Source organism: Lygodium microphyllum, chromosome 10, assembly GCF_053477565.2.
Source record: "Lygodium microphyllum isolate KBCC chromosome 10, Lygodium_microphyllum_v1.1.10, whole genome shotgun sequence".
In the NCBI taxonomy this organism is placed as follows: Eukaryota; Viridiplantae; Streptophyta; class Polypodiopsida; order Schizaeales; family Lygodiaceae; genus Lygodium; species Lygodium microphyllum.
In genome coordinates this window covers 11,343,297-11,364,709 of record NC_141144.1, presented here as the reverse complement: position 1 = coordinate 11,364,709, position 21,413 = coordinate 11,343,297, and the positions used below count along the sequence as shown (strand labels likewise).

At 43.7% G+C, this 21,413-nt stretch overlaps 1 protein-coding gene across 3 annotated transcripts in view; it reads right to left on the bottom strand.

The window, feature by feature from the left end:
- Nucleotides 1–21,413, bottom strand: part of LOC148029704 (uncharacterized) — a 44,437-nt gene that overhangs the window by 1,124 nt on the left and 21,900 nt on the right. For all 3 annotated transcript variants that reach the window (XM_087685994.1, XM_087685995.1, XM_087685996.1), the window contains exons 2-3: nucleotides 378–1,720; nucleotides 60–187 (exon numbers count right to left, since the gene is read on the bottom strand). In XM_087685994.1, the coding sequence (XP_087542120.1) occupies nucleotides 61–187; nucleotides 378–1,288 (1,038 nt within the window). In that variant the 5' untranslated portion in view covers nucleotides 1,289–1,720 and the 3' untranslated portion in view covers nucleotide 60. The remainder of the gene's footprint in view (nucleotides 1–59; nucleotides 188–377; nucleotides 1,721–21,413) is intronic.

Genomic DNA, 21,413 nt, shown 5'->3' with positions numbered 1-21,413 from the left:
TCATCGAGGCCTTACCTTTGGCCATCTCATGTAATAGTTTGCAATTTTCAGAACATTACCTTAGTCAAATGAAGGAGAACCTTTGCAACAAAAGAATCTGCATACACGCCACCTCCACCGCCGTCGAATGTACCTTTTGTCTGGTTGGGCCATCTTAACTGGACTGCTATTCCATTCAAATGGTAGGCTGAAAATCCATGCACACAAAACTCCCACAATGAGTAAGAACTCATAAAATAGTAACCACACTGAATCCGATTACCTGGCTACCAATATGTACCCGGCTGAGGGGCTTACATAAGAATACATCTATATGATTGGTAGCATACTATATGACTCAAATGGTAACAAAACTACATTGTACATGTAAGACTTACATTGGAAATGCAAAGGAACGAGTGCTGGCAGTGCTGCTGTCAGAACGGTGGGAGAGGCTTCCAGAGTAAGGGATGTGATTTGAATGACCAATGTATGATATGGGTCCAGAGAGTGGAATTGGCCCAGAAAATGTTGCTGATACTGAGCCCACATCAGCATCATCAGACCATTTCTCTGAGCATCCGACACTGTTAATAATGGCTGGTACCAAAGCCCCATTGCAACCTTCAGCTTTGAAACAAGCAGGAACCTCTGATCCATGAGTCTCAGGTTGGTCATCAGACATCAGTGACTTACTCCCAGAAAGTCCTATGACCGATTTAGTTCTCCCAGCATCCAGCTCTCTGTAACACTCTGATCTTAGTTTCATTCCCATAAGAAGATGTTGATGGTCTCCTTCGAAGGCCCTGAAGAATTCGCTGATCTCAAATGCTAACTCATCCACTGAACCTGTCGACATCCTCACTATTTCACCAGTTTCATCCATAGAACTTGTTGATATCCGGTACTCACAGGCCTCATAGAGTTCTGTATACTCTGAGGGCATTCTGAATGAGACATCTACTAAATCTGAAGTAGAAGCTAGATTAGGTGCAGCCAATTGTTCAGGTCTATTACTGGTCCTCTCCTCCCCATTGTCACTGATGTTTTGCACCACTGAATTGTCATTGCCGAAACTTTCCACATTCATTACTTCTATATTGTGATCACTGTTGTCGACCAAGCTGATCCGACTACTGTTAGTGCCATCAGGAAGTTTCTGGATCTGGAAATTTTTATTGGTAACATTTGAGGTAGAGGTGGAAAGCTCTGGTACATTATGTGTCCCATTTGATTGGACATAAGATAATTTCCCATGGGCTTCAGGCAAAAAGCACAAAAAAGAAGGTGGCACATTAGATGCTGACATTTCTGTCCTTATAATATCACTCTTAGTTGCACTGGATGTTGCATCAGTGTAGGTCTGGCAGAGAGTATAAGAGCTAATCAAAATCTATAAGTGAACCATAATAACAATCTGCCAATACAAGACCTATGAAACACTGAACATAAGTCCAACACCATCTGGAATTGAAGTATGGTTGCAGTCTGCCAACACCAAATCTATGAAACAGTGAACGTGTTACTTCCCCAGACATAATCTGTCAGGTAAGTATGGTAATAATCTACCCGTAATGTTGCACAACTGCTATCCCAGTTACTGTAAACGCTTACAAAGGGCCTGACAGAAGGTCATCAAGAACAAAATAATACTGCATGCTCTCCAGTTGCCCCTATACTTGGATACACAGGGTGTAGCTATAATTAATGAATTCCTTGTGTATCCCTAGAACCATATATCCTGCACAAAATGTACATTAAGTAAGAGAAACAAAAAAGCACGCTTGTATATACATTACTAGTAGACACCAACCAACTAAGTAAGATCATTTTCAGGTGACCAAGTGCATCCAACTGACTCCTATCTTTCTCTGATGGAACATTGCAATTCTCATTTTGATTGTAGAACCTGTAGCTCATAGAGCTTAGGCGGTACAGATGCCCATAAGCGGGCTACTGAAAGAAAGATAGTGCAAAAGTACTCCATCAATACACACATTAGATCCCTGCTCCAGCATTCAACTATGTTAACTGCTAGGTTAAGGAAGAAGCCAAGATAGATTTAGATGACCCATAATATGAGGCATTGAGATGCCCAAAGGATTGCTCTGAAAGCTTTCAATTGTAAAACTAAGCACAACTTCAAGCATGTCAAAAACTAACATCTTGTTCTTCGTAAAAAAAATTGTGTGTATAAAGCTCTCAGAAACATTGTTTTTAATCATCATAATGATTTGCTTAAGAATTTAGTGATTTTGAGTTGAAAATCAAATTTGAAGTAAGATTTCCAATTACTAGGTGTTTTTAAATACTTTTCTGAGCCATCAGAGTAATTATATGAAACCCTTAACAATTTAGTGATTTTGAGTTGAAAAACAGATTTGATGCAAGATTTCAGATTAATAGGTGTTTCTAAATACTTTTCTGAGCCATCAGTATAATTTATATGAAAGTTTATATATAAATAACTTATAATGCAACTACCTCCAGTTTAAATAGCTGGCTGCCAGGGTGCCCATTTGATGAATGGTCTGCACCATGCATTCAAAGCGACTATCCAGAAAATTTTGATTTAAATTGTTGGATTAAATAGGTAATTTATTATTTTTCTGAGCGGGTCCGCACTCATGCATTGAGGACACCGTCAAGACAATTTTCATCAAAGAGAATATTGCATCTGGACATGCTGGCACACCAATCAAGGCAACAATCTTGAACCTTACCTCAAGAAGCGTGCTCGCTGTGTGGGGCACTATGCTAAAGATACCTCAAGTGCCACATGGATGATTGTATAACCTGGTGGGCATACTTTTCTCTCACCCCCCCCCCCCCCCCCCCTAATTGGGAGCCTACAAGTACAAGACCTCACCCCCCACCCCCCCCAAGAACAACGTACCACCTCAACATTCTGTAGGATGCACATAGTACAAGCTACCATTATGCCACTGCTGCTCCAACGGGCCAGCACCACCCTCTTGACAGCCCACCGGTTGTACCACCATCTCATCTGAACATCCCCTCTCCATTCACTTGATAGCCCCAAAATCTCGTAAAAAACACTCACCAGAGTCCACTCCCAAACTGCCCGAATTTTCCCCCTCTCGAGTGGAAGCCAGCATCCAGATGATCAGGGCAGCAACAGCAGATGGTCACAAGAGCAGCTGGAGTGGTATGTCAAAAGATGATGTACCAGCGAGACAATAGGGTTTGCAAGGAGGAACACGGAGTGAACTCCACCTTAGTCGTTGACAAAACATGCAAAACATTATGCATGCATGAAAAGGAAAAATAGGAAGAAAAGAAAAATCATCCAATTAGTCCATTTCTAACTAAAAGCCAAAGAGTAGTTAACTAAAAGAGAGAAAGAGTTCAATTGTAAGTAGGACTTTACAAGAGAGAATGACACCTAGTGAGAGAGAGTTAAACAATGATTCGAAAGAGTGTGTACTTTTTCTCCCATCTCTTGCCACACTCTTGCCACATAAGTACTCATTCCCTTATTTTTCCAACTATCATATAATTTTTTTTAGAAAAATCCTAGTACTTTTAAACCTCCACAAGACACCTCATTTCTCATATCCTAATTTAGAATGCGAAACCCTAAACACAAAATGCAGAACACAAAGTGCATGTGAAGGGTTCTCTCAACACGGAGCCCCTCTCATGCCCAAAAAGGGAAAGAAGAAAAGAGTGAGGTGGAGATGGAATTCTACGGGCTGAAGAATGCTCATGCAGGCAGGTGCCACTTGGACAGTGTCCCTCGTGGGAAAATTATTCACTTGCCCAAGCGCCCTAGTACAAAGATGATGAAATCATGCAATGCATAGGAGGAATGTCGGACTTTGTGTGGTGCCGAGAACCATAAGAATATGCCCGTACTCGATCTCGAGAGTTGGCTCCATGTTGACCAAGTGACCAAGGCAAGAAGAAGAGGAGGAAGAAGATGTAGAAGATCCCTAAGATCCAAGATTTCCACCTGAACATAACCTGCAATAAAGAATAGTAGGCAGAGTGAATTGGAGAACCCGAAACTCAACCTTGAGAGAGAAGCCACTAGCTCCGTGCATCCATGCAAGAAGGAATACAAAGGCCTTGTCACCAAGTTGTGGCTGAACCTCCAAGGCCCCAATCTGGGTAGATCTTCGAGATCCTGGGTATCAATAGGTGAGACGACCGTTGGAAGGAAGCCACCCCATCCAAGGGTAAAAGAAGAAGGTAAAAGGTCTCTGCCAAGGTGTGCGAAGGATTGAGCGGGGGCTGGGAACCCCCTTTGAAACTGGAGGAATAGGAGTCCCCTCTGAAGTTGTAGTAGATGTAGATGCCCCCTTGAAGGGCAAAGAAAGACCATCCCCCTTTGAATCCCCCTCTGAGGTAGATAGGAAATCCAAAAACTCATGGATCACGGACTCTGAAATGTTTGAGGATGAAGGAAGTGCCGCCGGTCGTGCTGAAGAAGATACCTAGGGTGGTGAAGAACTCCCAGAGATGGCCTGTTGAACCTAAGTAGGCAAGGGTGAACGGTGGGGCTCAAACTGAGCGGCAACAATCGCTGCTTCTTAAGGGAGCGCATCTCGAAGCCGAAGAAGAGGGAGTCGAACAACCACTGTCTCTCCAAGGAGCGGACTGACGAGGAGACAGCATCAAACAATCACTGTCTCTCGATGGAGCGGATTGCAGAACCACGGGCCGTGGCAACTACTGTACCTGAAAATAGGTGGGAGAAAACTGCTACTAGCATTGGGACGATCTCCAAGAGGTCATAGTGCCAATCGATCCTCCATGTGCTCGAAAGGACTGAGTGCGCATCAGATGCATCTTATTGCCTTGAGCATAGTACTCTGATAGCCAATGCAGAACGATCTCTGTGGCCCAGAAAGGAGAGGTGGCACAAGGAGTGCCTGGTGGAGAATGCATATATTCCAAGGGGGTGAGGAGCAAAGTTTGAAGTTGGCAAGTATTGGTGGTGTATCCGGTGATGCCATAGTAGGAACACCCAATAGTTTGGTCATCTATTGGCAAAGAAGCCATGGGTACCAATGCGTCTTGCTAAAGAAGAAAGAGATCAACCACACTTCAATGTCTGCCTCAAGGGGTGTGAGAGCAGTGCAAAGCACGAACTGCAATGTCCACCTCAAGGGGTGGGAGGGTAGTGGAGGGATTGGAAGTGAACTCCCAGTTTGGGAGGAGGATGCGACCAGTAGTAAGAGGTTGCAACCAACAGAAAAACACACGTGAGGAGAGAGAAAGACTAAAAACGCAGGCTGCAAGAGAGAGAAAATAGCAAACACAGGCAGTGGAGAGAGAAAATCTGCTTGCGACAGGCTGAGGAGAGAGAAAAATAGTAGCGATAGCAGGGAGGAGAGAAAATCTACTACGACAGGCTAAGGAGGGAGAAAATCTGCAACTAGGTTATAGAGAACAGCTGCCAGTAGCAAGGAGGAGCCGCCTGTAATAGGGAGATGGAGATGGCAGCTGTCATGAGAACATGTATTTTTGAAACCAGCCTTCCTTCCGTGGATGGGCGGTAAATCCCTGATTACAACTTAATTACAACAGTAAATAATTAGTGCAAATCAGATTAAAGACTTCCTCGTGATTTTGAACAGCAAGGCGAAGTATCAAGAATTCTCCATCAGTAATGGACTTGTCTACTTTAGGACTAGATTATGTATCCCTGCAAGCCAAACTCTCAAGCAGAAGATACTTTGGGAAGCCCATGACTCCCCTTTCTTAGGACATCCAGGTTATACCAAGACCCTTAATATGGTTAGAAAGAGCTATTTTTGGAAAAGGCTCAAGGGAGACATACTCAAATATGTCACAAAATGTTTGTCTTGTCAACGCATTAAGGTAGAGCATGTTAAAATGCCTGGGAAATTGCAACCACTTGACATTCCCCAAATGAAATGGGAGTTCATTAGTATGGACTTCATTGTTGGCTTACCCCAAGTTCAGGGAGGATATAACTCTATTATGGTTGTAGTAGATACCAATTTTTGGGCCAATCGGGTATGCATTGTCCAAGATTCGTAGGTAAATTTGTATTTTCAAATTTGCATTAATTGTTTGCTGCTGTAATTAAGTTGTACCACCCATCCGCGGAAGGAAGACTGGTTTCATATGGCACAATTATTTTTGCAGCACATCTTTAAGTATCATGGTATGCCAGAGTCGATCATTAGTGATTGAGACCCCCGAATGACTAGTTTATTTTGAAAGGGCTTGTTTGAGAATATGGATACCATGCTGAAACTCTCATCATCCTTCCATCGGTAGATACATGGTCAATCTAAGGAAGCAAATTTCACAGTGTTAGATCTTTTGAGGTGCTATGTTTCAAACCACAAGACACAGTGGGAGCAGTATTTGCCCTTGGTTGAGTTTGCTTACAATAATACAGTGCATAGTTCTACGAATAAAGCTCCATTTGAAGTGGTTGAGAGTGGCAAGAAGATACCACCTATTCTGCAAACTAAAGGATAAGATCTTTGAGGCTGATCGTTATGTGGAAAACTCGGATGTAGCCTATGCAAAGATAAAATATACACTTCAGAGATCACAAGAAAAGCAAAAGAGCGCAACTAATTGCCACAGACGTGCTTTGCAGTTTGCAGAGGGTGATTATGTATTGTTGCGTTTTGAAAAGGCAAGGCTGAAAAAGATGAAAGGAAGAGAAAGATTGAATCCGAAGTTGAGTATGAGATACTCTAGGCCCTTCCAGGTGTTGGAGAAGATCAGCGGTGTGGCATCTCGGCTGAAATTACCTCCACATTGACGGATACACAATGCCTTTTATGTCAATTTGTTGAGGCCTTTTCCATGGTGATGTGCCAGAGGATATGTCTACTGAAATTCAGACTGAGGTTGAGGAGATGAGATTTTGGTACCTGAGCAAATTTTGGCACATAAGGAAAGAGAGGTCAAAGGTAAAGTTTCCAAGAGATACTTGGTGAAATTTCAAAATTATTCACCAATGGATGCCAAATGGATAGAAGAGGATGACTTGGCAAACCATCCTCAGTTGTTGCAGCTTTACCTAGATACCCTTCAATTAGAACCGACTTTAGTTTGGGCTCCGTCAAGTTCAGCAGAGCAAGGGTCTAGAGTATTGCCTGATGCTTAAGGGGGAGGTAGCACTTCCCCTCCTCTAGTTATGGACAACTCTTGTATATAGTGGATCTTGGATGTATTCAGCATGCATCCAAGGTATTGCGCTAACAGCATGTTTGCCATGAGATCACTACTTAGTCTACTAGTCACTGTGAGATGTATCCAGATGAGTATGAGTTTCATCCGTGCACTGGAACTATACTTTTGCATCAGCTTATGATCATTTTAGCATGAATTTGCCTCAATTTTGAGACAAAAATTCTGATCAGTTTCAGCTCAGTTTTTTATCAACTTGAGAACAGTTTATGATCACTTTTTGGATCAGTTGTGCATCAGTTTTTGCACTGATTGTTGGTCAATTTTTGCAATGAGTTTGTGATCAGTTTGGGGTCACATTTGCAGCAGTTTGTGATCAGTTCTCAAATCAGCAGGTGATCAGTTCTCAAATCAGTAGGTGATCAATTTATGATCAAATTATGCTCAGTTTTCAATGGTTTACAACTAGTTCCATGGACAACAGCATATGTTATGATGCCATTGATGTTTTAGCCATGGTGTATGCTTGGTTTTCCCTATACCATGGTTTGGTTTTGCCAGATGAGTTGAGCTCATGAGAAATGGACATCTCACATGATAATCTGGCAATGTTTTTGAGATTCTTTGTGAGTCTTATGCTATGTTATGTTGGCTGGTAATTTTCAGCATATGTTGGGCATAGGAATGGTTGAACAGCAATGCGCAATGTTATATTACTATGATGCCCTATGGAAATTCCAGTGTAGTACTTTTCTTTTGATGCATTTAGCAGTGCAATCGAGAACGATTGCAAGGATTTCAAGGGGGAGGGCTGTCATGAGGACATGTATTTTTGAAACCAGCCTTCCTTCTGTGGATGGGTGGTAAATCCCTGATTACAACTTAATTACAGCAGCAAACAATTAATGCAAATCAAATTAAAGACTTGCTGGTGATTTTGAACAGCAAGGGGAGTTGGAATACCGAAAGGGATTAGGAGAATCCCATTGTAAATCAACTTCTTTTTCAATAAAGCTAAAGAAATACCGAAAGAGACGCCAATTTTGGAGCCAATCGGGTGTGCATTGTCCAAGATCAGTAGGTAAATTTATATTTTCAGATTTGCATTGTTTGCTACTGTAATTAAGTTGTAATCAGGGATTTACCACTCATCCATGGAGGGAAGGTTGGTTTTAGCAGCAACAGCCCTGAATGCAGACTAGAAAACAGCAAACACACGAAGGAGCAGCCGCAAGTTAGGATGTTGATGCAGAAGAAGAAGAAGAGAAGTGGATGCCGAACCCGCCACCGGTCTTTGCCTTCATTGGAGTGGAGGATCTTTGCTGCTATTTGAGAAGATCCAACTCTAATACCATGTAAAAAAAATGGCGTATCAGCGAGACAGTAGGGTTTGCGAAGAGGAACACGGAGTGAACTCGACAAACATGGAGAAGAGAAGAGAAGAGAGAAGAAACTTTGATGAATGGAATGAAGTTCTGAATCATGGAGTGAATGTGATACAAGGAAACAAGGGTGTCGTAGCACAAGGAAGATGATGAAGACAACCACGAACCGCAATGTCCTCCTGAAGGGGTGTGAGGATAGTAGAGAGGCTGGAGAGAAGAGATGACGAACTGAATGCATCAACCGTAAAGAATGAGTGACAGAGGCAACCTATAAATAGACAAGAGACTGTCTAGGGTTGCGCCCGGAGGGAGGGCATCACAGTTGTCTAGGGTGGCGCCACACTGTGGGCGCCCAGTCCTTTTTTGGGGCTGTACACTGTGAAACCCTAAATGCAAAACGCAGAGAACACAAACTGCATGTGAAGGGTTTCTCAACATGGTAGACTGAAAGATTGCAATGGCAAAAAGGGATGAAATTGAACTTGTACGCTCTCTATTTATAGAGATTGAAAGGAACCAACCAAAGTTTAGGTCTTTTCTTATAGGACACTGAAGCACACTAAGTGCATTGACCTTTGGGGTTGTTTAGTGAGGTAATATGAACCTTTTTAGATTAACAAGGTTCCTTGATCATGATACTCAGTTCATCCTACCTCAAGCATTCTTTCAAATGGCTTGCTTACATGGGACACCAAATGACATGCATATCCAAACGTAAATCCAAGAAAAAAGATACTCACAAATCTTCTTGGTAATTTGGACTAATCTGTAGTACCATGAAGTATTGTACAATACATGTCGGTATGCATTAAGTTAGACTTCTTTGGTACACTCAAGTACATGCACATGCTTTCAAGCATTTCTAGCATATAGTATAGAACGTAAAGTATGGATTGTGTAGAAAGGGGTTTCATTTGAGATATAAAAAAGTATGAAAGTTTTTGTGTGTGTGTATGTGTGTGTGTGACTCATGTAACGTAAAAACACAAATTGATATTTATTCATTATTCTATACATTGCAAATGGACATTCAACATAGCATCAATATTTTCATGCATCATGGTCCACTATCCATACCCAACATCAACTTTAGTTTTTAAAGGAGCCATCGATATATGCAATCATCATGGATAATACGCAAAACAAAACTCCAACAATTAATACCAATATCCATGTCAACGTGTTAAGTAAATCCATGATAAATGATGATTACAAAAGTCCCAAGACATTTAGGGTTTGGCATCTGTGAAAATTTAAAATACATATTTCATGCATTTATGAAACGCCTAGGTATGAAACGAGTTTCCTAACTTTATGAAATGGGTTTTTTGGCAGCTATAGACAAGAAGGGCAACAAGAAGAAGAAAACTACAAAGGACTAGAGAGCAATGGCTACTCCTTCATTGGCCGCCTTCCTCCATTTGGACGTGATTCAGAATACTCCAACGGCCTTTGATGCAGCAATGTTGGTCCCCCAACCTCGTGAGTGAATTGTGGATAGTGGCACTTACCACCACATGACTCCTTCTTCACATGGTATTGCATGTATGCATCCGATGCATGGGTAAATTCAACTATTCTATTCCTATCAAAGGCAAAGGTTATATGCAACTCATTCCGGATGGGCAAGGTGGTGACCACACATTAGAAGTTCTCTATGTGCCGAGTTTGGGATATCATCTTCTTTCCATGAGCAAGATTTGTGCTCTTGGTCTTATGGTCGAGTTTGATAAGGATTCTTTCTAAGTTCTTGATGCAACTCATGAGGGGCACCTTATCCAATGTCTTTGAAGCCTATGTCTCTTAAGGCTCCAACCTCAATGAAGAAGGAGATTGCTTCACCATGGGATTCACTCGTTGAGCCGACCGCAGTGGACATTCTAGAGACTTCAGCAAAGGCTAAGCGGCAAGGAGAGTATCAACCTTCTTCTTGTTGGACACATGATACACTTCATGATGCAAGGATTCATGGAGTTTCTGAGAAGTGGCAACCACAAGATGGTCCACCGCCATCTCAAAGAAACCAAGCACACTCCCCTGAGCTTGTTTTTACTTGTCACAAGAATATGAAATTTTATTGCTTTGCTGAGCATTTGATAGAAAGTTAATCAAATGTGCTATTGCGACTTGCACATGTGAGCTGCAAGTTAATTATTTCACAGTGTGAGACACAACAAAAGTTGTAATACGTTATGTCTAATAGATACTACGTGGTAGTAGTGTCATATTTGGGGCTAACCTAATTTATTAGCCACAATGCTAATGGTGACATTAGAGACTAGGACATTAATTAATGTCAGACTAGGACATTAATTAATGTCAGTCTAGGGGTCAATAACTACTCAAGGACACTTGGGAGACAAATTGACCTAACCAATTTAATTATTGACTGGTGGAATATTTTTTTTGGACACTAGAATAATTACTCAATTAATTTTCAGAATATTAATGCTAGAAATTCATTTGATAAGTCGGATAATGCTGAAAAATGGGATTAGAAGGCTGCCACTTGGCAAAACTTACCCATGCAAGTGGGAAAAACTTTTTTGGGGACTGATGGAAGTTTATTCCAACCAACGTGAGAGAGAGGGAGATTATTAGAGAGCTCTGTGATTTACAACCACTAGGGACCATTCCTACAACATGTGACAGCCCTCCAAAAGCAGGTAATACTAGCTCAAGATCCTTCTAATGTAAATGACAGCATACAAGAGGGGACAATAGTCTTTCTAGTCGTCCTAAGCTGTAGGTGATAGTCTCCATGGTTGTTTGAGTAGGGTAGTAGTAGTTTTTCAACGTTTCTCACAATGAAACACTGAAATTTCTCTCTTTACAACATTCTCTCTCTTCCCCCAACCATCTCTCAAGTTATTTGTATTAGAATTTGCCGATTCTAGGGGCAATGCCCAATGTAATTTGTGCGTGGACACATATTGTAAACGCCCCGAACAATGTAGTATGCTTAACAATTATGATATTCGCTTGCTTTCGAGATTTAATATAAAAGAGAATGATCACTTAAAGCTGAAAATGAAAATTACTCACAAAAATTACAGCCATGAAAATGTAAAAGTAATGGAGCCTCGAATTAGCCAAGTAATTTTTCCAAAATTACTTGACAGCAAAAGTTACTTGACAGCAAAAGTTTTTCCACTTGGCAATTTTGGAAAAATGTAAAAGTAATGGAGCCTCGAATTAGCCAAGTGGAAAATGTAAAAATTACAGCCATGAAAATGGGACGATGTCCAAAGCTTTCACCCAGGTATTGTGGTCCTTTCACAATACTTAAAAGGGTGGGAGAACAGGCTTACAAGCTCCAACTACCTGCTAGTAGTAAAATACATCTAGTTTTTCATGTAAGTAAGCTAAGGAAGAAGCTAGGTGATTTGGATAATCTAATCTTTAATGATAACATTGAGAAGCTATTAGATGACCAATCTAATCCACATGAACCAGAAAGAATATTAAATGTTCGTAACAGACGAATAAGGAATACTATTTATCAAGAATGTTTGGTCAAATGGAAAGATTGTTCAGAAGAAAGCTCAACATGAGAGCGAGTAAGTACTTTAAGAAAAAGGTTTCCCAATTTACAGTTGGACCTTCTAAGTATCGTTTTCGAGGACGAAACCGATTCTTAAGGGGAAGGAAATGTTACATTACTAAATGTAACTTATGGGAGACAGGCGCGAGAGATGACCGTCCGGGGGCCTTGGGCACCCGAACGAGGTCAAGGGGAGCCTAGAGAGTAAGAGAGTCCAAGAATAGTAGCACTCACCTCAAGCGGACGGCTGGCAAAGGAAACGGGGAGAGAGGAGCCAGCACTCATCTAGGCGAGGTTGGGAGGACAGATAGACTGTCGTCAGGAGTTTGGCTACTACCGCTACTACCCGTCATATTATCTGACTTGTCATACCTGTCATAGGCAAGAAGAATAAATGTGGGACAACCAATCATCTACAACAAGCAGGACCAAATATCTACAATAAAAAACTTCTCAAAGTATGAGGAAGCGGGAAGGAGTAAGAAAAGTAGGATGAAGTGAGAACAAGAAGCAAGAAGTAGGAAGAAGAAGAAGCAGGACAAGAAGAAAGCAGGAGGAAGAAGAAGAAGGTGAGCAGGTGGCAGCTCCAGTTTATGCACAATAGGTAACAACTTCCTCCCCATGTGTTTCACATGCATAACAAGTAGACAGTTAAATTCCTACGTGCTTGTCACATTTTGTCACATGTAACCCATTTGTGGACCACAAGGCATCAGCCCAAGATGTTTGGAGGAGAGCCATCCAGATACTTGCTACTTGGAGAGGAGTAGCATGATCACTGACAGGGAAGGCATGTGTGGCTATGCGGATACTTAGAGGAGCATCTCTAAGATCATCTCAAGCCAGGAACCAAGGGTGATGTAGACTTCTAACACCTCAGGAATCAGTAGACTGCAGGACATAGTCATAGGGGGGAGTTATTATTAGCATTATTGCATGGTATATCTGGATGGCCAGATCCAGAAAGGCTATAGATCATCAGGCTACCTCCACCGCAGAGATGCTGTCTCAAAATTAGATGGTTGAAGAGAGTGTGTAGAGGAGACCGGAGCCATTATTTTCTCACGTGTCTTGGTAGTCTACTCCTAAAATGGATCTTCGTTGAACCCTTGTGCAGGACTTTCTCTCTTGTGAGTGGCCAGCCAAGTTTCTGCCTTGTGAGTGGCCAGCTTAGGAGTTTGATTTTTTTCCTCCTGTACTTTTATTTTTTCCCTCCTGTATTTTTATTTGTTGATGTATACAACACCTGCCTTGTAATTTAACTTAACTGCAGTTTTACAGGCAGGAGGAGACTTTCTATTCTGCCCAGAAAATTACACTGTTTCATGGCACTGGGTTATCTTTAACTGACACAGAAGAGCATTGGTACCTCCACAATGGTGTTGGTGCTTCTAAGCACATACCTTGTAGGCTGTTTCTAAGCACAGCATGTCTATGTGAGCATGAAAGACCGTCTGAAGCATGGTAGGGGCATAAGTCAAATTGACTCCCACATTCACACTTTTGTACACATGTTCCTACATTCCTACACAACAATGTCATTAACTCTAAGATAAGGCAATTAAGGCATTTACATTGGATACAAACAAGAAGGCAAATGTAAACGCCCCGAACAACGTAGTATGCTTAACAATTATGATATTCGCTTGTTTTCGAGATTTAATTATAAAAGAGAATGAACACTTAAAGCTGAAAATGAAAATTACTCACAAAATTACAGCCATGAAAATGTAAAAGTAATGGAGACAAGATTGAGGGTTGAAGATGGGCAACCCCCCTCCCCCCCGAACGAATATATTTCTGCTCAACCCAAGTCCCTTAGGGAAGAGCTTAGTTACAATCAACCTAAGAGTGAGGAAAAGTAATTCTCACTCTCACAAGATCATGCAAAGATGTACAAACACACATGCATTATCTATTATGCAATGATAAAAACTGAGTTATTTACAATATGAGAGAAGAAATAGGGGAAATCAGCCTTTCTCCATCGTTGATCGGCAGTACATGGATAGGGCTTGCTTCTTGTTGCTAAAATGGAAGAAAGAGCTCGAGAAGGAGGTGCTATAATGAATTTACAGGCTTGCTGTCCTGTAAAACAGCAGTGATAGAAGAGGGAATATGGAGGAATTTGATAATGGAGAAGTGGTGGATGATGATGGGGATGGATGGGGCCAGTTTCTGGCTATCTGTGGGTGCTGTACATGAGTTTACAGCAAAGAAAAATGATGCTGAATGAAGAAAAACGAGCTCTTATTTATAGGAGAGGGAAGAGCTAGTACAAAAGGGGAAAGTGGAGTAGCACAAGACAAGTGTCCAGCCACATGTCATGAGATGTGACAAGTGGTGGGACACTTGGAAACTTGTGTGACAAGTGTCTTGACACTTGTCTCTTCTCTATGGCCTTCCTTTTTGGGCTGAATACTGTCAAGAATAGAAACAACCAAATTTAGTAAGCACAGTCAGAGTACAGAATTTACTATTTTTAGAATGACATCACTATTTTTTAGGACTAGCATTTTTAGGCTAATTCGAGGCTCCTAAAATTTAGGGACCCCCCAATATGGGTGTCATATGAAAGCTTTTTCCGTGTACATCGCAAAAACGGTATCAGAATCTTCATGTGACTTTCCTATGCAAAGAAATGTGCATTTCAAGCTTTCAGCCCACACATACACATTGTACAAGCATTTCATGATCATGCCATCTTGTTGATTGTAATTGTCTGTTCTGGCAGATCTAGCCCACACTTCAAGGCATCAATCCTTTCTGTGTGCGAGTCTAACCCTGATATGCGTGAGTTCTGGTCACAGGCGCCCAATCGGGCCATATAGGTGGAAGTGTGAACTATCTTTTCTCTAACCCACCGTGTGGGTCCACCATAACCTGTGACCACTCATCAGTGGCCAGCTCCAATGCACTTTTCTTTATATCTAATTAGTGCAAAGGAAACAAATTTAATAAATCATTATATAGATAAATTAATGAAAAAGAATACAAATTTTGTTTCTATAGAGTTGTGACAGCCCTCTGGCTTTTATTCAGCTGTCCGCAACTGAAAAGCTTCTTGATATGGCTGAAGAATGTCTCGGTAATCCTTCATGATTTTTTCATCTACCCACTGTGCATCTGATGTGGGTAGATTCTTGAATTTTAGTAAGGATTTTCGTGTCACAAGGCCACTTCTCGTGGTTCAATCCTTGTGAAACAAAATCTGTTCAGGTTCCAATAGTTGCTCTGTTTCTTGAACTTCTGGGGGATCTTCAGTAATGGGTTCCTTTGGTTCTGGTCCTATGTAAGGTTTTAGCAAACTTACATGAAAAGCATTGTGTATTTTCCAATGAGCAGGAAGCTCAAGTCGATAAGAAACTTCATTTATTTTCTCAATCACTTTGAAGGGTCCAAAGTATCTACTGGAGAGCTTTGGAAAAGATGAATTTTGACCGGAACCTTGTTTGAGCCTGCTTTTATCAAACTTTAGCAAGACATTGACATTTTTCAAAAGCCAAAGGTCTTCTTCGTTTATCTGCTTGCTTCTTTTGTCGCTCTTGGGCAACTTTGATAGTGGCTCGAACTTCATCCATTGCTGTTTTTAAATCTGAAGCAAACTCATCAGCAGTAAAAATCTTATCTTTAGTGTGAATAATTGGAGGAGGAATCACTTTACCCTGTACTATTTCATTTGGAGCTTTCCCTGTGGATGAATGCACTGTATTGTTGTAAGCAAACTCCAATAATGGAAGATATTTCTTCCATTGTGACTTATGTTCACTAACATAAGCTTTCAACATATCCAAAAGAGTGAGATTCATCACCTCGTTTGGCCGTCAGTTTGAGAATGAAAAGCTGAGGAGAACTTTAAAGTGGTTCCCAAATTCTCAAATAAAGCACGCCAAAAGTTACTTGTGAATTTGGAGTCTCTATCTGAAATTATCTCAAAAGGCATACCATGTAATTTGAAGATATGTTGAATGAAAAGTCTTGCAGCTTGTGCGGATTTCAATGTTTTATGACATGGAATAAAATGTGATTGCTTGTTGAATCGATCAATTATGACCCAAATCATATCATGACCTTGCGGTGTTCTTGGAATACCTGAGATGAAATCCATTGTGATAGATTCCCATGGATCTGTCAGAGTGCAGCGGTGCGGAAGTGTAGGACTGAGAGAGAGAGAACGCAGAGAGAGAAGGGAGAGAAAGAGACAGTGGACGATGAAGATCTGCTGTATAAAGAATGCTGAATACAAAGATATACACGGGCGCAGTGCGCTGGACTGCGTGTCTCCACCTCGACGATGCGACCTGCTGTCCACCTCGAAGTCTGCTGCAGTCTGCACTGTCTGCTGTCTGAAATCTGTGAACAGAGACAGAGACTGCGCGTCACCGGTCTGTAATCTGCGTCAAAGAAGAAGTGTATAGACTGCTGAAAGTGTCGACTATTAAATAGTCGAAATCTGCCACAAACTGGGGCGCCAGAAACAGGGCGCAGCCTGGAAACAATGCAGCCGACTGGGCTGCAGACAGTCGGACTGCCACGTGGCAGTCCGACTGCACAGTCCGACTGACTGTGCAGGCTATGATCTCTAACACCCCCTCTCAGAGCCTGGACAGGGCAGAAGCCTGAGGGATCTGGAATGTTGCCGAAGTAGAGCCTGAGGAAGCGCCTTCGTAAACAAATCCGCAAGATTGTCCTCCGTCTTGCAATACTCCACAGTGATGGTCGCATCCAGAAGCTTTTCTCGGATGAAGTGGTACTGAATCTCAATGTGCTTCGTCCGGGCATGAAAAACAGGGTTCCTTGCCAAGGCAATGCAACTTTCATTGTCACATCGCAGCAATTTAGGACGAGTCTGGGGGCACCCAAGCTCCTCCAACAATCTCCGAAGCCACACAACCTCGCATATGGTGGAAGACGCGGCCCGATACTCCGCCTCAGTAGACGAAAGGGCTACCGTGGGCTGCTTCTTGCTACTCCATGAAATAACACATGCACCCAAAGTAAAGCAGTAACCTGTAGTAGACCGCCTGTGGTCCACATCACCGGCCCAATCCGAGTCGCTCCAACCTGCAAGTACAAGATCTGACCCATCTGTCCCTGCGGGGTAATGAATCCCTAAATCAGACGTCCCCCTCAGATACCGAAGTATCCTCTGAGCAGCCTGCCAATGCACCGTCTTAGGTTCACTCATGAACCCTGCCAAGAGCCCAACAGCAAAACATAGATCAACCCTCGTGTTGAGAAGCCAAATCAAAGACCCAATCAACTGTCGATAGCGGGACGCATCCGCCAAAGGAGAAGCTGAATGGGAAGTGGCCTTCCAGTTCGGATCCATAGGAGTAGAGAGGGCCCGACAGTCTTCCATCTCAAAAGACACCAAGAGCTCCTGTACATATCTCTGTTGAGAGATAAAGATCCCCCTCTGAGACTGATAAATCTCATGGCCCAAAAAGAAATGGAGTAGCCCCAAATCCGTCATCTCGAACGTCCGATGTAAAGCTGACTTTGTCTCCTAGACCTGCTGTGCATCATCACCTGTGACAATCAAATCATCAACATATAATACAAACAAAACACAACCATCCTCGGAAGTGTGAACATACAGCTACGGATCGGCCTTGGACCGCCGATATCCCAACTGAGACTGGAGGAACGAATCAATTTTCTCGTTCCAAGCTCGCGGGGCCTGCTTAAGGCCATACAGGGCCTTCTTCAACCTGTAGACTTTCCCATCGGAAGAACCAAAGCCTGGAGGCTGCTCAACGTAGATCTCCTCCTTCAAATCACCATTCAGGAAGGCCGACTTCACATCCAACTGATAAACAGGCCATCTCCTATTCCCAGCCAAAGCAAGAACAGCTCTAATGGTTGCCATACGAGCTGTGGGGGCAAAGGTGTCATGACAGTCAATCCCTGGGCGCTGTGCAAAACCCTTAGCAACAAGGCGAGCCTTGTGCTTATCCAAAGTACCATCACTGAGATATTTGGTCTTGAAAACCCACTTGACTCCAATCACCTTCTTCTTCGGGGGGCGTGGGACAAGTGACCAAGTGCCATTCCTCTCAATAGCCTCCAACTCAGCTTCCATAGCTTTCTTCCATGGGGCGGACTGTAAAGCCTCCTTCACGGAGGTGGACTCTCGATCCTGCATAAGACGGGACATCAAACAATAGTTGGAGCAAACAAGCTCCGAAGAATGCGCCTGGTGCCTCCGTGACCGCCGCGGACCATCCTGCGGTTCCCACTCCTCAGGAACCCCCTCGATCCCTGAATCACGGAGTGTGTCACGGGCCCAGCGAGGAGGAGGCCGAACCTCCCCTCGTCGTTCTCCATCAGCAAAAAACTCTGGAATATTCACCGGTGGTAACTCCTCAGAGGGGTCCGGTGGAACAGTAGACTCTGTGTCAGAAACAGAATCATAATCAAAAGGCACGGGCTCCAGTGGAACTGTAGAAGGAGTCCAACTCTCCCCTGGATCTCCAAGACCGGGATGCTCCTCACCCGTTGAAGTAGCCGGAACCTCCACAAACCGCACATCACGGCTAGTATATACATCCCGCTTGACGCGATCATACAATCGGTAGCCTTGGGACTGGGAGCTGTAGCCAACAAATACCTGTTTTCGAGAAGCCGCTTCAAATTTATCACGGTGAGCCTTGGGAATATGAACATAGGCATCACACCCAAAGACCCAAAAGTAAGAAACATCTGGCTTCGTCCCAAAATAAGCCTCAAATGGAGTCATCCCTTCCACGGCCGAAGTAGGGGATCGATTAAGGATGTAGACTGCAGTAGCCACAGCCTCGGCCCACAGAACCTGAGGGGTCTGTCGGTGCTCCATCATGGTGCGCGCCATCTCGATCACACTGCGGTTCTTCCGTTCAAGAATACCATTTTCTTGAGGAGTATTGATATTGGCAAACTCCTGGTGAATGTCTCTATCTGCACAAAACCAAGCAAACTCATTAGACACAAATTCATCTCCCTTGTCGGATCGCAAGGTCTTCAACTTCCGGCCTGATCGGTTCTCCTCAAAGAGAAGCCAATCCTTGAAGTGCGAGAAAGCTTCTGACTTGAGCGCCAAAAAATAGGCCCATGTCATCCTGCTATAGTCATCCACGATCAGCATGAAGTACGAGCTCCCACGCAGGGACTCATTCCTCATAGGGCCACATAGATCCGTAGATACTAGCTCCATCGGGGAAGTAGACCGCCGCGAAGCTGTGTGGGAAATGGCATCCCTATGCTGCTTCCCCCGTATGCAGGAGACGCATTGCTGCTGGCTCACCACTATATCCGGCAACCCTCGAACAAGCTGTCCACGCGATGCCTTCCGAAGATAGTCATAGTTCAGGTGACCAAACCTAGCATGCCATAACTCTGACTCTGACTGTGAGGTAAGAAGAAGAGTAGAGAGGGCGGTGGAAGACTTCAATTTGTAAATGCCGTTCTCCTCATATCCAGATGATAGAACCTTCCTCGATTCACGATCAAGGACTCGCACTGTAGTACTGTCAAACTCCACCAGAAGACCAAGGGAGCAAATCTTATGAACTGAAAGGAGATGGTACCCTAGACCTGGTACATGCAAAACCTCTGAGGTATGGGTACCACCTCGTCCTTCCGGAATAAGCTGCATCTTACCCCGACCTGCAACAGAAACTGAAGAGCTGTCGCCAATGAGAACCTGCCCACGCGAGGGTCGCAACTGGGCAACACCATCTGATGAAGGAGTCATGTGCCGTGAGGCACCACTATCAACAATCCACTCTCGAGCCTGGGGGGCCGTCATCGCAGCATCAGAAGCATTCGGTAAAGCGTCCTCAATGACAGCTAGATGAAGAAATGCAGCTGATGAGGGTGCAGCCACTGCTCCAGAATCCTTGGTTTCCTTCTTCTTGGTGTCCTTCGTGTCTTTGTCAGGGCAATCCTTCTTCCAATGGCCAGTCTTTTCACAAATATGGCATGTGGAATCTTTGTCCTTGTCCTTCTTGGACTTGTTATCCCCCTTCTTCTTCTTTTGGTCCTTCCCCTTCTTCTGAGAGGCTTGACCTGTCAGCGCCTCCGACTTGGAAGCATTCTGTCCCTTTAACTGTTCCTCTTGGTCCAAGACCATAGGAACCAACTCTTCCCACCGAAGAGTAGACTCTCGCCCAGAAGCAATGAGGGCAGAGTAAAATGTACCGAATCGTGGCGGCAACTGGGACAGTAGTGTGATCGCCATGTCTTCGGAGGAGATCGGCTTCCCCGCATTCTGAACCTGCATCTGTAGCTGCCTTAGCTTGTTAATGTGCTCTACGGACAAAGTCCGCATCTGTACCTCCAAAGAAACCCTCTTCATTAAGGTCATCCGATTGTACATTTGATCAAGCTCCAGCCATATCTCACGAGCCACCGTCAAGTGCTCGATGTGAGCGATCACGGCTGTAGTGCATGATAGAAAGAGAAAGGATCGAATCCTGGCATTCAGTTTGTCCCAATGAGACTGGGCCTTGGCCAACTCCGCACGAGCTTCGGAAGAGAGTTTGGACTCATCTCTTACCGAGGGCCGGTCAATCTCCTCCTGTACCAACTCCGCCAAATCATAGGACTCTAGAATGGCCAACATCATGACGCGCCAAATGCGGTAGTTGTCGCCGTCGAGCTTCTGATTTGTAGGAAGAGCCGGTAAGACAGGCACCTTCCGGTCCATAATCGCCTGGAACTCCAAGTCAATCTCTGTAGACATCTTCACCTGCAATGCCTTCACAAACGCAAAAGCAGCCCCCTCTGACTGGGAAAACTCAGCCTGCTAAGGCTCTTCCGCGTCCTGAACCTTCTTCACCCGCCGGAGGCGATGAAAAAGCAAAACCTGCACTTATAGGCTGAAAACTCAAACTTCCTCCGCGTCAAACAGCAGTAAACAGCAGCAAATCCACCACCTGTACTCCTTTCCTGTGCGCCCACACTCGTTTCAGCCTTGTTCCAAGGCGCAGCCCTCCTGTCTGCCCTTAAACGCAAAAAACGCAAATTTGTGTCGCGATGGAAACTCCTCTTCAGGTTGATTCTGCGCTCAGTCAGCCCTTAAACACTGCTCTGATACCATGTCAGAGTGCAGCGGTGCGGAAGCGTAGGACTGAGAGAGAGAGAACGCAGAGAGAGAAGGGAGAGAAAGAGACAGTGGACGATGAAGATCTGCTGTATAAAGAATGCTGAATACAAAGATATACACGGGCGCAGTGCGCTGGACTGCGTGTCTCCACCTCGACGATGCGACCTGCTGTCCACCTCGAAGTCTGCTGCAGTTTGCACTGTCTGCTGTCTGAAATCTGTGAACAGAGACAGAGATTGCGCGTCACCGGTCTGTAATCTGCGTCAGAGAA